Source organism: Euprymna scolopes, chromosome 24 (genome assembly GCF_053919585.1).
Source record: "Euprymna scolopes isolate OS-2025 chromosome 24, ASM5391958v1, whole genome shotgun sequence".
Taxonomy (NCBI): domain Eukaryota; kingdom Metazoa; phylum Mollusca; class Cephalopoda; order Sepiida; family Sepiolidae; genus Euprymna; species Euprymna scolopes.
Genome location: NC_136505.1, coordinates 18,895,832 through 18,913,737, shown reverse-complemented (window position 1 = coordinate 18,913,737; position 17,906 = coordinate 18,895,832). Strand labels below are relative to the sequence as shown.

Genomic DNA, 17,906 nt, shown 5'->3' with positions numbered 1-17,906 from the left:
CCCCTGCAATATATTGCCTTCTATATATTACCTTTATATACGCACTAAACAATTCTTTAAAGAAACTGCATTAATCTCTTAAAATTAAAATCTATAATGACTTTTCTGCATCTCGGACAACACCGGGTAGGTACAACTAGTTCATCATGAAAATGTCAGATAAATGAACACTTCATGCTTCCGGTTATTGAATTGCTTAAGTGTTTGCTGATCTGCTTTTGTTTGTTTTGTTTTTTTGTTTGTTTTTTTTTTGTTTTTTTGTTTTTACGTACAATCCACTTATGTAATAACGATAAATACATTTTATCTTTCAAGTCAACAAGAGACAACGATTGGATTAATGCAATTAGTCATACATCTTCAAGGTTAATGGAATATTAACCATGCTTTCCACTTCATTCTAGATGCTTATCTCATTTATGGCAGCCATAATTATTTAACATTTATATAAAGAAATAAAAGTGGCAATTTGCCCGAAAATGAAGTGAGAATAGCAACGTTGGTTCACTACTCCTATTTGTTTGGATTCTTCTGACTATTGTTTGCATCTTGAGTGTTATTTGAAAAACGTTTTGGTTGAAGTAATCTCCGACCTTCTTCAGGTGTATCTCGTCGAACTCGGGAATCTTTCTGTCAAACTCAGAAATCTGCATAGAATTTCAAACAGGACCTTTATTTAGTCTACGGGGTTTGGATGGTCTTTTAGTTAAATATGAAGACAACGAAAGAAAGTCTCATGTTAACATTTTAAAACAACTTTATTTGTCATCTTAGTTGGTGGCGTATGCAAGAGAGAAACGGGTTAGTTAGGAGAGTTCGGTGTTCGTGCGAGCTATATAGTCATGAAAAAAGTTTCTGATGTGGGGGCATAGACAGGCCTGTTGAAAATGAGAGAAAATGTTCAAAGTGGCTTACATGTGTGTGTGTGTGTGTGTGTGTGTGTGTGTGTGTGTGTGTGTGTGTGTGTGTGTGTGTGTGTGTGTGTGTGTATCGACGAGGCCAGTTCTGTAACATGATGAAAGTTTGTGTGAGTACTGCACGTGAAAATAAGTGGGAGCTTGAAGGTCGCCATATTGGCTTGTTGTACTCACATTAGCCTAGGGCCAAAGTCTCAGGTGAATGTCTGCTGCCAGCAGTAGACAGGCAGAAAGAGAAGGAAGAGTTGCCGATTTCGCCTTTTATGTACTCGGTCACGCGATTAAGAGCTGGCTTGTGATTGGACAAGCCAGAGAGAAAATGGATTTCAAATCTCGAGCTGCGAGAATTAGCTCCTGCCTGTGATTGTAGCAAGTTCGTCTGCTACACTCTCGTTCTGTTAGTCATGGCTGGTTAGAAGTCCTAAGTATTTCACAATTGTATTTTTAGGTTGTTTGCACTGAGGATTAAACCTTTAACCTCATGGTAACTTTTACAATTGAATTTTACAAAGTACCCTATTCAGTGCGCCACTTGCAGACAATTCTAGTATGAATTTTAGGGTCCTTAAACCGTTGGATCACTACTTGTTATGTATGTTATTTAACATATAAAGGTATATTTTGTTTGATTTTCAGAGTCAGATCTAAATAGCAATCCAACTGACATAACGTTTTTCTCTTTACTTTCCTCTCTCTTTCTCTCTCTCTCTCTCTCTCTCTCTCTCTCTCAATCTATCTATCTATATTTTTCTCAACTTCCCTCCCCCAACTCATTTAATTGTATGCATCGTCCGATTACATATTCAAACTACCCTATGTTTTCATGTTATTGGCACGAATATATTTTATTTCACTTAATTTTTTTCTGAAAATACTTGTTCAGGCAAAAAAAAAAAAAAACTGTCAGGGTGGACACATTTTCCCATACTAAACAAAACAGATTAAAGGGTAATCATTATGTGCAATTATACCGAGTTATATCCCTTTTCCACAAATAGATATTAACGTCAAATTATATAATTTCAAATATGCCTGTGTAAGTGTATGTGTGTGTTTCTCACCTCCACATCAATTATTTGTTACTTACTAGTAATCAATTAACCTCAAATACGAAAACGAACTTTTAAAATTTCATATTTAATAAAATAATTTAATTACGGAATTAAAGTTACAAGAATGAATTTACGTTTCTTTAAAAACAAGTCACTAAGTTTTTCTTTTACTCCCAGCCAACGCCGGGTAGATATACATGCTTTCTTGACTTTAACATTTTTTTTTTTTACAAAGATTACATTGTTTTCTATAATTACCAGATTTAGCACTAAATGACCCCCCCTTCAAAAAAAAGGGTTTATATGTCGTAAAACAAAACAACAAAACCAAATTTCATGAATAAGGAAGCATACTACTTTGACAAGCTTCTGCGACTGACCTTCACTCCTGATCTGAAATGGAAAAATTACATAAAATTTGTTGCCGAGGTCGCCTCTAACTTCTATTGACTGGTCATAACAACTCTATTCATAGAGTTAGAAAAAAAATGAATAAACAAAAATCTCCAAAGAAAGCGTCAGAAAGGTAAATCGCCATAACAATTACCAAAAAATTTTTTTCAGTATTATGTTCATTAATTTTCAAGGGGGGATAATTCATATGAAAACGATTAGTTTTTAAAATTACAATGGATGCTCAAGTTATACATTTAGAAAGAATGCTTAAAACTAGATGGTGAGTAGTTTTTTGCTGATATCAAGTAAGACAGACAATAAATAAGTTTGGTACTGAAAATTGCACAAAGTTGTTTATTTTTTGTCATAGATTCAGTTTTTGAAGTAGCGATTTAAGCACTTGTGTATTAGAGTGAAGGTACACCTTTTTTTTGTTTTTAGTTGGGACATCTGAAGAGTGGATAGCAGGGACAGACAAATACAATTTCCGAGCTGAATCAAAAATCTTACAACAATAGATGCGTGTGTTTTCTGGGGTTTTTTTTGTTTGTTTGTTTGTTTTTTTTTAAAAAGAAAATTATAATATCACAAAATAACAGTTTTTAAACACAAATTAGGGATTTTTATTTATTTATTTATTTTGTAACAAAACCAAAATGCTCCAATTTTCGAATGCTTGATTTTTTTTTGTTTGTTGTTGATAAAGATTTTTTTACACATTTATTGAATTAAAATAAATGTAAGAAACTTATAACAAAAAATATAGTTTTCTAACCCTGATGTGCGTTTGTTTTCCCCTGCTATGCAATTTCCAAATGAACAAATTAAAAACCAAAAAATTGTATCTTTTCACTTGTGCATAAGTGTCATGATTTTAGTACTTAAGTTCGGGAGGTCTTCTCAAGACAGCAAATTGAGAGTCGATCTGCCAAGGTGCAAAATTTCTTGACTTATATGTGGAACTGGATGGGGATGAACGGAACTAAATTCTTTTGTCTTTTAACACTTTCTTTTTTTCAATCCAACCGTTGTTAATTAACGATTTTTGTTACTTAGATAATTGCATCCTCGACATAATGTATATATTCTCGTTGTTAGAAATGAAAAAAAAATGTGCATATTTAGCATCAATCCACCTGAATTGACAAATTCTATTAATAAAATTAAATGCATGATTTCCTTTTCATTAAGGATGTCTTTCATTAAAGTTCATCAACAAAAAAAAAAAAAAAAAATAGGAAAAAAAAAGAAAAAGATGTCATCATCTTGACATTCAAATTGAGGCTGCAATCACAAGCAACTCCAAAAATAGTAATTCTCATCAAATTCAAAGAGACGGTGATTTTTTTTTTACAAAGAGATACAGTTCCTTCTATGACAGCTAATAAAAAATCAATAAAACAAGAAAGGCTAGCGAAATATCAAAATGTCTTTAATGATTCTTCATTTAAAAATAAGAAAATTGATTTTTTTTTCTCAGCCACTGTCAATCTTTTATTTCTAGCCATTTCCTGCTGACTAATAGACTTTATTTTTAACAGAGTTCAGGAAATTAGGTTGTGGGGAAGATCTTTTCAGAAAAGTCATGCAGTCTAAAATCAGATTATGTTTAAAGCTTGCAGCATTTTAGTTTTTTAAAAGTCGCAGGTTCAATTCTCAGTACAGGCGATACTGATAATAAAATAAAAAAGATACCTACTAAAGACTTCTACAAGGCGCCTTCAATAAGTTTCTAGACTTTTTCATTTGGACATTTTTATTGAAAGTACACACATGAAACTCTAGTCCCCCTTCGAAGTAATCTCCTCCGGCTGCAATGCACTTGTACCATTCCAACAGCTTCTGGAAGGTCCCATGGAAGTTCTCTTGTGTGAGCCTGTCAGTAACCTTCATCACAGCCTTCTTCATCTCCTCAATTGTCTCATAACGACAGCCTGTAAGGTTTTCCTTGATCTTAGGGAATAACCAAAAGTCACAGGGAGCAAGTTCTGGACTACAGGGAGGGTGAGGAACTGTCTTGATGTCCATAACAACGTCTTTCTTTCTGATCTTCTCTGAGCAGCTTTGGGATAAACTTTGCACAAATCATCTGCATCTTCAGTTCCTCATGAATAATTGTGCGACAGTTCCCACACTGACATCAAACTGTGCACTTATTGTCTTTATAGACACATGACGGTCGTTATCAATGAAATTCTTTATTTGGCCAATCAACTCTGATGTTCTGATTTCCTTACTCCTCCCACACCTCTCATCATCCCTCACAGACTCCATGCCTTCCTTCAATCTCACTCAAAAACTGATGCTCGGTTCATGCATAATGGTCCAAAAGCTGTCTGAAGTATCCATACGTTTCTGTGGCATTTTTTTTTCAAGTTCAAACATTGCATATCATTTTATTGCATATCCTTTTATTGCATATCCTTTTGTTGCATATCCTTTTATTGCATATCCTTTTGTTGCATATCCTTTTGTTGCATATCCTTTTATTGTATATCCTTTTGTTGCATATCCTTTTGTTGCATATCCTTTTATTGCATATCCTTTTATTGCATATCCTTTTGTTGCATATCCTTTTGTTGCATATCCTTTTATTGTATATCCTTTTATTGCATATCCTTTTGTTGCATATCCTTTTGTTGCATATCCTTTTATTGCATATCCTTTTATTGCATATCCTTTTGTTGGATATCCTTTTATTGCATATCCTTCTTCCAAAGTGTCTTCACATGCCTATGTATGGTTTGACAGCTGACTCCAAATGTTGTCACACGTTAATCATACCTATTAACCCGCTTCACCTGGTAAATTATATCTTTGCTCAATTTTACAATTCAGGAGTTTCACACAACTCTGCAATGGTTTTATATTTTTGTTAAACTGTCTCTTTTTATTTTTCTTGTGACAGAATCTGATTGTTAAAAGATGTATAACAACAACAACAGACGAAACCATCAACACAGCTACAGGAATGGACATTCTTCTCAGGAACATTTTCCTATCGCAGCAGTCCACGATCTCATCATGCCGGACACTGACAGCGGATTTGGGTAAGCTATTACATTGATGTAAATTGTATTTTCGTTGATTTGGAAATAATATGAATACGAGGTGTTTTTAATAAGTTTCCAAACTGTTTTTGTACAGGCATTTAAAGTTGCCGTACACTCTTGAAAATTCAGTATGTTATTGCTATACATCTTTTGAGATGATTGATCAATTTCTATCATTTCAAGTTCAAATGAACAGCTACAGCAGGAATTGCAATACACCTTACTAAAGCCTGATTTTCACAACTGATGAATTTCAAAAATACAATCTGGACGTGGAGACACTTTAGAAGGACGATATGTAATAAAATTCTGTTTTAAACTTGGAAAAAAATGCCACAGAAACGTATGGAATACTTCGGACTGCTTTTGGATTATCTCGCATGAATCGAGCATCAGTTTTTGAGTGGCATAATAGATTGAAGGAAGGCATGGAGTCTGTGAGGGATGATGATAGGTGTTAAAGGAGTAAAGAAGTCAGAACACCAGTGTTTATTGGCCAAATAAAGAATTTCATGGATAAGGACTGTCGTGTGACTAGAGACAATTAGTGCACTGTTTGATGCCAATGTATGCACAATTATTTGTAAGGAACTGAAGATGCGGAAGATTTGTGAAAAGTTTGCCCCAAGAATATTTAGAGAAGATTAGAAAGAAAGACATTGTTATGACAACAGGGTGATGGTCAAACTGATTAATTCAGATCCTGCAGTCCAGACCTTGCTCCCTGTGATTTTTGGTTATTCCCTAAGCTCAAGGAAAACCTTAGAGGCTGTCATTATAAGACAATTGAGGAGATGAAAGTGGCTGTGACGAGGGTCATTGATGCACTCACACAAGAGGACTTCCATGGGAATTTCTCCAAGTTGTTGGAACAGTACAACAAGTGCATTGCAGCCGGAGGAGATTACTTTGATAGGTTTTAGAGGTTCATAATATATATATATATATATATATATATATATATATATATATATAAGATTCTGACATTTTTTTTAAAATATCATTATGTATTTAAATACTGAATTTTTTTAAGAAACCCAAATCGTTATATCCCTTTTTTTATATAGATAAGCAAACTTTCAACCTCATAGGTTCTTGTCAAGGGACTGTGGTGGTGGTGGTGGTGGTGGTGGTGGTGGTGGTGGTGGTGGTGTTTTTTTTTTTTCTTGGAGATATAAAAATCTCTCATGAGTTGTAATCCGTTAAAATGTTAGCTGGATGATTTGAAAGTCTCAGGTGCAACACATGACTGATGTGCTAGATTTTTTTTAATATCATTATACATTTGAATAATGAAATTTTATTTAGTATGTCAGGTGCTTCTACATTATTGCGGCGATGTTTCGTAGTCCATAAATGGAGTTTTCAGATAAAAAAAAAACAATGGTTTCAACTGATTTTTTTGTCAATTCCAATAAGTTACAATGGTAACTTTCAAATTATGCAGTCGAAATTACCTAAATATTACTGAATTATTAAAAAAAAAAAAAAACAACTTTAATCGTGTTAGCAGGTGAAAAATTGCGGCCATCTTGTTTGAATCTAAGCGGAAAATTATTGAACTTTCTTGGGTTGGAGCAGAAACAAATAGAACTCTTTTTCTTGTGCGTCAGTGCCTCCCCTGACTATGCGATATGGCACATACTGACCAATCAGAGGCATAGCGCAGGGACCTTCCTTACACCCTAAGGAACTCTAACTGCTCCCGTTCCGGACAAGAAAAACTCCTTCTTTTCCAGCCAGACGCCAACGAGAGCAGACCTGTTTCCTCACTCTCCCTCTCTGCCTACACCAGTATCGACAATTCCCACTTGGGAATGGCTACCGGGCAAAAGCAGACAAGTTTTATCCAAGTTATATCTTTTGGGCATCTTACCCTGACTCGCTTCAATAAACCTTTTCCTTGTTAAGTTTTACGAAGTTGTTTGTTCGTTTATTCAGTAGCTTGTGTTGAATTATTTATTTTTATTAGGGAGTGCCCGAAAAGCACTAACTCAACTCCCTAAAGGGTTTTCTTCTATTTTTTATTTTCTTTAATAAATAATTTCTACCTTATCGATTTTCGTAATTTTTGGATATAATCATATTAAGAATACTAGGAATATGTAGACAGCATTGTTTTTATGTGAAACTCAGTATTACGATTTCCGAAATCCCAATCATTTCTCTAGAGTCGAGCAAGTGAAGCCCGGGTGAGGGCCTAACATTCACTACCATACAACATCATGCTTCTTATGAAGCTATCTTACATCTGGTAATAATTTGGAGTGGCTCAGGTAGAAGGAGTCTAATACCTCCAGAGTGTTCTCGCCTATTTCAACATCTATGTGAAGGTGGTCATCAGTTGAATATGCTTGTCCTAGACATCTCTTACATCTGAAGTCTGGATTTGGTGTGAGCCTACCATGTACTTCGTTGCACTTTTTGTGCACCAATAGAGTGCAGTGTCTGCACAATATTGCTTCGCTGCTAACTGCACGCCTGTGGAACTCTCTTCCGATTTTTTTTTTTTTTTTTTTTTTTTTACATAGGCATCACCACATTATCAAGGCCAAGAGGCCACTCAAGGATAAGGGTTAAAGAGTGTACAGTAGAAATTGGACAATATAGTAATCATTAGTAATGAAAATTTGGTAAATTTGGTAACTTATATGGAACGGCTCATCAAGAACTTATTTACTTTAGACTTGAACACAACCATATTGTAGTCAGCCGGAAAGCAGGAAAACGGAAGACAATTCCACAGGCGTGCAGTTCTAAGAAAGAAGCTTTGTTCATGGAATCTACGTTTAGGTTTAGGCACAGATAAAGAGTGGGGGAAATTATTGATAGTGTTTACAGCTAGACGAGTGTTTCTTGTGAAAGTTTGGCGAGGGGGGACCATAGATTGAAGCTCAGTTGAACACTTTCCATGAAAATAACGATTGCCTGCTTTCCATTTGACTACAATCTGATTGTCTTCAAGTCCAATGCAAATAAGTTCTGGATGAACCGTCCCCCCCCCCTAAGTAATCCAATTTACAAAATTCCCACTACTTATGTTTACTACAATCACATTGACTAACCCTTATCCTCAAGTGGCCTCAGGGCCTTGATAAGTGGTGATTCTTTCCTGTGCAAAAAAAAAAAAATCCCTTTCTGCATACCGTGCATTAATATAGACTAGAGTTCTTGAAAGACTGGAGTCCTGGGTCATTGACCATGGTGTCATAAATTATTGTTTCGTTATTATCGATTATTGAGAAAAAATAATAATAAATGAATGAATAAAAATAAAACATTTCGTCTTATAGATTCACTTACAGGGTTACCCGACATTGCAACAAAATATAAAAGATTTAAAATTCTACAACATCTTTCCATTAAATCTACCTCTCTCTATCTCTCTATCTTTCTCTTGCTATCTATATCTGCCTCTTCCCCTCTCTCTCTCTCTCTCTCTCTCTCTCTCCTCCTCCTCCTCTTTCCTCTGATTATTCTTCTTTATAAATTCATATGTGGTATTTAGATACATCCAAGTGGATGATCACCGATAGTCGAGTGGAAAATAGTACGGCAAACCAGCACATGTAGAAACCTAGACGACCCATGTAGACTATGTTTGAATGAAAAATTAGCTATCCTAAATTTAAAAAAAAAAGACACCAAATTTATTCAACTGCAGAAGTGTAATAGCAAACCTATGTATATACAAAATAAATTTTACCTTAGGATAACAACATAAAAATAAATAAATAATAAAATAAAAATAATAAATAATAACAACGACAATAACAAAAATAATAATTATAATCCAATAATAATTAATAAATAAACAAATAAATAAACTAGTTTAAAATAAAATGTAAGCGAAAAACAGCTATATTAAAATATGTCACTTCTCAACAAAAAGAAAAGGGAAACCAATCCCACTAAAACGAACAAAGAAAGAGGTCAATCAAAGGTGAAGTAAATCTCTACCTGATAAGCTCGTGCCCATTGACTGTGATAAATAGGTGTGTGAATAACAAAGAATTGGACTGGCTAACTAGCAAACGCAGTACCATGGGAGTATATAAAAACAAGAAGTAACACCGATTCCATGCAATAGCTTGCCGAATCCACATGAGATGAAATGTAGAAAATTCTGTGTATCTTAATTGTCATATTTTTTCAAAACTTACTTCATAGCTGTATTTATGTATTCAGCACTGTCAAAATAAATACTGAAAATAGATACATAAAATTTTATATAGAAACATAAAATAAGAAGAAGAAGAAGAAGAAGAAGGTATGTATATATATATATATATATATATATATATATATATATAGAGAGAGAGAGAGAGAGAGAGAGAGAGAGAAAATAAAAAGGAACAAACCGTATTATGTGTTCATCAACGTTTCGTCTTTATTTCGAGATTTCCTCTGGATGAAATATAAAGACGAAACGTTGATGTGAACACATAATACGGTTTGTTCCTTTTTATTTTCTCTATTTTGTCAGAATGCTATTTCCATTATTTTCATCATATATATATATATATATATATATATATATATATATATATATATATATATATACATATATATATATATATATATATATATATATACATTAGATCACTCTGACAGATGTCAAAAAACATTCAAAAATAAATGTTTAAATTTCAACAGTATTTTTCACGGTTAATAGTGGTTCTCCCTGTTTAAAGTCATCATACGTCTTGCAATAAATATGGATACCATTTCGTGTTTTGTTCCATTTTTCTCAGTTTTTTTATTATCGAATTCAAACAGTTTTATTTGTTTTTTCTTTTTATTTGCTTTTTATTATCGAAATAGAACGAAAAAGCCTCATTTGTTTTTTGGGTGTTTTCTTTTTTTTTTTAAATAAAATTGTTTATTTTGGTTTTATCTTATTTCATTTTATTTATTTATTTTTTTTTTTTTAGGTGCAGTCTTTAACCCTATTACTATTCAAAACGACATTTAAAATTACATGATACAAATAGTTTCTAAGATATGAAGAAATTATAGCTTTAAAAAGTGGGGGATCACTTTCCTATATTAATTAAATGTGTAATGGACACCCAATTTATGGCCACTTTTTTTTGGGGGGGGGGGCTGGTAATTTATATAGGGATTTATTTATTCATTGTGGTAGATCAATACAAAACCAACCAACAGGCAAAAATAGCTGTCAATATTTGTAAAATCTCACTTGGTTTCCAACTTAACGACTTTTAAAGGTTTTCGGCTATGCTGAAAACGAATATCGCATTTACATTTTTCACAAATGAGGAGTTTTTCGGATATTAAGCAATGTAACTGTTACATGTTATAAGGTTATAAATTTTATAAGTGGTGGCCATTGATGTACCGAATAAAAGCTTAAAATACATTAAAACACAAAACATATCTGGGTAGGTAGAAGAGTAACTTATCTTTACTTTGTCACTTTTTTTTGTTCGCTTCTCTGAACAGAACTCACCAAAACGGTGAATTGTTATTTTTCATTATTTTGAATGCACCTAATTCCTTTTATTACAATTTTTTTTCTACTTTATTGTTTGTTGAAGTAGTGAAAAGTGAAATAACTGAAACCAAGTATTGCAGTAATAAAAAAAAAAAAATTTAAATGCATGAAAGAAGTTTCGTGTCATTTCCTTAGGATAGGATTCCATGTTTTCCTTCTTAAATAATTTGTTGCTTTTTAATACAACTTTGAGACGAACTATTTTTAGTCATGCTTGTTTTTCTTTTTTTTTTTATGCTCGCTGCCCCCCACCCAACAAAATGTAAACATGGAATTTTTTAAAATGTTAAATGGTAAGTGTCAACGCCATACTTACGGAACAGCGGTTACTTTTGGGGGTTGGGCAGCAACAACAACAACTGTACTTTAATTTTTCTCGAGGGGGGGGGACGCTTCTACCAGGCAACGCCGGTTAACGGGTACTGCTAGTATATATAAATATCTATAATATAAAGGTGAACGTCTGTGTGTGTGTGTCTGGTCATGAATAGGCTCCTATATGGTTGACTGTTATAGAAAACTGATCACATATAATGATAGATGTATCGAGACACAGGAATGGGTATGTTTGATCTGGCATAATGATGATTCATTAAAATTGTGGGGTCTTCGTATGCGCCTGGTCCACAAAGTATGGAAATAAAAAATTTAAAAATTAAAAAAAAAATAACGTTTACAAGTTTTTTTGATATATATGTACATAATAATACTTTGATAGGTATGTTTTAACTTAAATAGGGACGGTATAATAAAACTGTGGGTCTGCGTTCACGCCTGGCCTCCATAGAATGGAAATAGGCACAAACTTTAATAAAGACTTTTTATATCTGTCTGGGTAAGTATACTTTGATAATTATGTTTCAGTTTGAAGAAATATTGTATAATAAAATGATGGGGTATTCGTTCGCGCCTGACCTCCATAGAATGGAAATATGTCACAAAGTTTAACAAGGTTTTTTAATATAGATCCACAGAATATTGTGAGAAGTGTTTCAGTGTGAACAGGTATAGTATAATAAATTATGGGGTTTATCTATTTTATTTTTACTTTCATCATATTTTGCTTTGGGTTTGATACCCCCAAATTCGAAGCTATCTCTTTACAACCGTTCCTTTTCATAACCTATCATACTTTCATAAATCAGAGTCCATTTTCTGTAGGCTGTTTTTGAACCCAGTCAACGACGGGTACTTTTGCTAGTATATATATATATATATATATATATATATATATATATATATATATATATATAGTGCCGCCAAAAAGAAAGTTTGCACTTGTCATTTAAATTGATGTAACTCTTTAAACAAGCTATACCTCATTTGATTCGTATTTTATTCCTCTATAATTTTATCGGTTCATATTTGACATATAATTAAAACAGTTTTTGAAAAAAATGACTAGTACGGACTTCCTTTTTGGCGGCACTATATATATATATATATATATATATATATATATATATATATATATATAAGTCACTTTGTTTATGTGGGTGTGTGTGTGTGTTCCTTGCTGATAGGTTCCGAAACTGGTGAGCATATCTTTTGCAATTTTCATACAGAGGTAATTTATATGTCTGGCAGTTTTCTTAGATATGTTTTGTGCAGAAATTCATATGATAAGTATCGAAAATCGAAAAAATCCGATCTTAAAAATAATCTTTCTTCTCTTATAAATAAAAAAGAATTTTTACAGGGGAATATTTTACGTTACACCCGTGTAACCTTGGCTGGTATAACATTAAATATTCCCCAGTATGAATTTTTCTTTTTTATCTACAAGAGAAAAATAACTATTTTTAAGATCGTCTAGACCAAATATCAGCTGACGTATGTTGTAAACAAACATAGACGGAATTTGATGAATAATATTATCATTCTTATTTTTTTATTCATTTTTTTGCAAATTAGTCCTCATAATATATAATATACAATAGAGGATTAATTCTATAATAGTTATTCATTCACTTCCCCACTGAGCAAATTAGGCACAAGGCCGTTTTTAATGTGTAGACTGAGGGGAGGGGGAACTGGATAGTGACAATTGGTATGAAGGGTTTCCCCTACATTGACCAAAACCGATTGCTACAAGAGCAATGATCTGATATGTGGGTTGGCCCTACATATGGTCTTTAGTGCAGCATCTGCCGGAACAGATACTACACCTTTGATCTTTGATCTCGGACCAAGAAGGCCCCGGCGTTTCCTACGCCAGGTGGGAATTAATTCTATAATAATTCTTACGCAATCTGCATAAATTAAAATATCATGTTTAAGCATATTGTACAATCAGGCAACATCGGGCGTCCAGCTAGGATAAACACACACGCACACACGCACACAAACACACACACATATATATATACATACATATACATACGTATACATACATATATATATATATATATATTATTTGAGGGTAAACAGTTATATATGGTCGCTACAAATAGCCATCTGTTTCAGTCAAAGAGACTTCCTCAGGCGACCTAAAACCTCTCGATGCTTTGTCGTCTATTCAGCTGACAAATCTAATGCATATATATATATATATATATATATATATATATATATATATATATATATATATATATTGTAAAATGTTTTTGACTTCTAATGGGGGTAAATATTTATTTTATTTACAAAAAATACATTTTTACATAATAAAAATGTGACACAAGGCCGAAAAAGGGGGATAGGGATTAATGTTGTCCTACCTAACATAACGTTAACTTAACTAGACTCTTTCACCAAAATAACAGAATCACTCTGTGGACATCCTACTTAAAACCCGAAAATTACAATTATATATACATGATGTGGGGGTTGGGGATAAAAATCTTATTTGCAATAGTCGAATGAAAAATATACAATGACAAAAAGTGGTTAGTAAAAAGAACTCCCTCACTAATAATTGTGGCAGATAAAAAGTTTTGTCAGTCGAAAAGATGTAGGTCCCACGAAAACTAACTTTATTAAAACACCACAAAAATGGCCTACATCACTGACAAAACAGTCTATCTGTCACCTAATGGGACCGGAATTGGGGATTATCGAACCAAAAGCGGGGGGGAAAAAAAACAAAAAAAAACGGAGCAATGGAGCAGAGGCGACCTAAAAAGGGGGATTGGGACGATGACAACATGCATACTCTAGCTAAGTTAAAAAAACGAACAAAACTGCCTAACTAGCCTACTCTAGGTGGTCCGATGTATGTCTGGGGAGCAGTGAAGGTCTCATCTCTGTAAACCTCCTTCTGTTGCGTCGTCCAAATCACGCCTCTTATAACTGCTAGCAAACACAGAAAAACATAGCGTTCTTCTTTCTTCATGGTCGGTGCCAAGTTGCAGCATGGGGAAACCGACTCCAGCACAAAAAACCACTCGCTCAGCATGTGAACCTTGAAGCCTTCAACTAACTCACACAACGGTCGAACGATGGCGCAGTGGAAGAAAGCATGATCAAGGTCTTCCTCCCAATCTCTGCATCGGACACAATTAGGTGTCTCTGTAAAACCCGCTGCGTAAAGTCTTTTGCCGACCCAGAGGGCATTTCGTATTACCAGCCAGGTGAGTGATGCCTCGTAATTATCGAAGCAGCTCGACCCAGGTGCCCAAGGCCATATTAAGCGGCGTTCCTCCTTCGTAAAATCGAACTCCTCAATCTTTTCGTCTTGAACGGATCCCCTCACTAAGGCCCGATATAGCGCCTTGTGAGACAACAGCTGGGTGTCAGAGAGGCTTTCTTTGACCTGTAGAAGAAATCTCAAGGCCTGCCGACACTCGCGATAGAAAGGGCACTCATTTCGGGGCAACTTGTGTGCCTCCTCCTCAGCTGAATGCACATTCTCCAAAGCCTGAAAGGCTTTCTTAGTGTCTTCTATCCAGAAGACATCGTTTCTCTCACTAGGTGTACACATTCGATCCAGGTATATCTGCCTAAGAGTGTGTCTACGTATTTCCACACTAGGCATACCTAGACCGCCTTCAGATGGATGCAGGTAACAGACCTCCCGGGTAACCATGGCTTGCTTTCCGCGCCACGTGAAAAGAGCATGCACCAGATCAACTAGTGTGGTCTCCGGGAGTGGAAGTACTGATAGACGGTAAAGGATCAGGGGATAGATATGAGAATTGCATACCTCCGCCCGACCCTTCAAAGACAGATTTCTCGAGGCCCACAAATGAGATGCGACCTTGACTGCTTCCAATATCTCCGACCAATTTTTCTCCAGCTGGAGACCAGGGCCAAACCAGACGTCGAGTAGCTTGCATGGCCCGTCAGTCCAACCAAAGGGTCCCTGAAGGGGCATACCCCTCCAGGCACCGATACATAAGCCAGTGGACTTAACGTAGTTAATTATGGCCCCTGTGACCTTGGCATACCGACTTGTTTCTATGTCGACGACTCTAATCTCGGCACTGCTCGTTACAAGCACAGTTATGTCGTTGGCATAGGCGGTATACTTTACCGGGGTAGAGCCACCTGGCAAAGTAATTCCGCGAAGGACCGGATTCACCTGAAGTTGGCGTAAATATGGCTCAAGCGCCAGCACATATAGCATTGGGGATAACGGACAACTTTGACAGATCGATCTTGTTAACATGAAGGGCTTTGACCTCACCCCATTCACTTCTACCATAGCACCAGGGTTGGCATACAAGAGGCAAATCCAAGAGCGAAACTGGGGACCAAACCCAGCCGAGCAAAGAACAGCCTCTAGGCAACGATGGTCTACTCTGTTGAATGCTTTGGACTGATCTAAGTTGATCAGTGCGGCTTCTGTGTCGACTTTTTTCTACGATCAAGCATATCGTGTGCAAATTATCTTGAATCGTCCGGCCCTTAACAGAACAAGTCTGTTCAGGACTTATTAGACGGTGTAAGATAATCTGCAGACGATTTACTAAGATCTTGGCCAAACCCTTTAACTCTGTGTTTAACATCATTAAGGGCCGGAAATGACCTATCCCATCCCCTCCCTTTTTATCTTTGCGTAACAATTTAATGATCCCCCTGGTAAAGTACTGAGGTATGCACCCGTTCCTAAACCAGGAGTTAAAAAGTATGGTCAGCAAAGGAATAAAAATGGGCGACAGCCTCAAATACACCTCGTAGGGCAGACCATCAATCCCAGGGGTCCTGTCTAGCCCGACCTGTTTCAAGGCCTCAATGACTTCTTCCTCTTTTATGCTACCTTCACACCTAGCTGCTTCGGATAGACCGCCGATATCTAGTGGAAATGTTAGTTTGAAGGCCCTATATAAATATGGATGAACCTTTATGGGGACCCGCCCAACACATGCCTTTTTGATTTCTGTTAGGTCCTTGTCATTAAAAAATGCAGCTGGAGGAAAAATGTCATCAGCTGAATTTGCTTCCTCCAGCATACACCATAAGCCTATGGCTTCTTCCCGGTTTCTTACAACTGTAAGAAGCCTTTTTGCGGTTTTAAAGTTTCTGGATTAGCTACTTCCAATCTTTTTACTGTTTTAAAGGCATAAAGTGCCCTGTAGTCTTTTCTATTGTGATTTTTCATCATTGTTTCTTGTTCTGGGGTTAATTTACAGACGTTTTTGCCTGTGTAGTAAGGGAGCTTTTTCTTCCGGGGGTTCAGCTTCAGTAGAAGGACTTCATGGCCTTTTTTTTATTTCTGATGGGGTCGCGGGAGGCAAGGAAGCAGGAAGAGGGGGAGGAGGAGGCATGTCAGTTTTCATTGGGGAAGGAGGAGGGTAATTTTAGGGGTGTTGCAGGGGGTATTAAAAGGGGATGGTTTGGGTGATGATCGTTTTTAGGGGGCAAGCGTTGTCTGTTTTTTCCTCCTTTTCGGTAGTGCTGTAGTGACGGGTGGGGGTAATGCCTTAACTGGGGATGAACGTGTTTTTGTTGGGTAGGAGTCAGGAAAGAGAGAGTCGGGGAAAGGCTTGATTTCTTTTTCCTCAGTTTTACACTCTTGGTCGAGTCTGTCTTTTAATTTACTTAGCGCTTTGAACTTGTTGCCTCCTGGATCTTTTGTACACATCGTGTCTATTCTTTCTTTTTCCAGGTTTTGTGCATATGATTTTGGGGATGAAGGTTTTTTTGTTTTTTACAAGTGTCCAATCTTGTGCTTTTACTGGAGATTCCTTTGCTGAATTGCACAGTTGTTCAAATTGGTCCAGTGTGACTTTCTTAATTGAACTTGCATGGGTGCTTGTGACGGGAGAAGTATTGGTAGATGATTTAGTGGTGAAACTGTATCCTATTTTGGGTGTCTGTTGTTGAGGGCTTCAGGTTTTTTGTGTCTGTTGGGTTGTTTGGGTTCTTTTAGGGCATGTGAACATGAGGTGCCCTACCTCTTCACATATCCAGCAGGCTGGGCGACGCCCGGCTACCACTACTGGTAGTTTCTCTTCCCCTGCTTCAATATAGTAAGGAATTTTACTGAATGCTTCCTTATTCAGCAAAATTTCGAATGTCCATGTTCCTTGGAATCTGTCTAAGTTTACACCAGTTATTTCTCCAAATTGGAGGAGAAACGCGCATAGATATTCTCCAGGGACAGTCACTGCGACCTCGAAAACTGAAACTGTCGTTCTCCTCCTTCACATGTACTCCATTCTCAATATGTAGTCTTTGGTAATTATCTCCTTTTTGGCCATGTTAATACAATCTTCCTCGGTCTTGAATAAGGCATTCCATGTATTATAGCCCTTACATTTTGTTATTCTTTCAGGCCTCAAACCTGTTGTCGGGACTAACTTAGCAATTTGTTCTTTCTTCGTCTTTCTATCCACTACAAACAAACGGATAGTTTTTTTTTGTAATCTCTTCCAACCTTGGAAAATCAAGCTTGACGCCTTTGTCTGTGACAAATTTCATACATAACTTGGCTTTCTCAATGAAGTCCTTAACATCAATCTTTCTGGCTGGAGGCTTCGTCCATCCCTGGTTTTCCATGTTGTCATTAGAATTCTTGTTCGGTAGAGTT

At 35.8% G+C, this 17,906-nt stretch overlaps 1 protein-coding gene across 5 annotated transcripts in view; it reads left to right on the top strand.

Annotated features, from left to right (window-relative positions):
* LOC145246619 (uncharacterized) overlaps nucleotides 1-17,906 on the top strand; it is a 538,839-nt gene that overhangs the window by 115,083 nt on the left and 405,850 nt on the right. For all 5 annotated transcript variants that reach the window (XM_080108293.1, XM_080108292.1, XM_080108291.1 and 2 more), the window contains exon 2: nucleotides 5,274-5,415. In XM_080108293.1, the coding sequence (XP_079964419.1) occupies nucleotides 5,291-5,415 (125 nt within the window). In that variant the 5' untranslated portion in view covers nucleotides 5,274-5,290. The remainder of the gene's footprint in view (nucleotides 1-5,273; nucleotides 5,416-17,906) is intronic.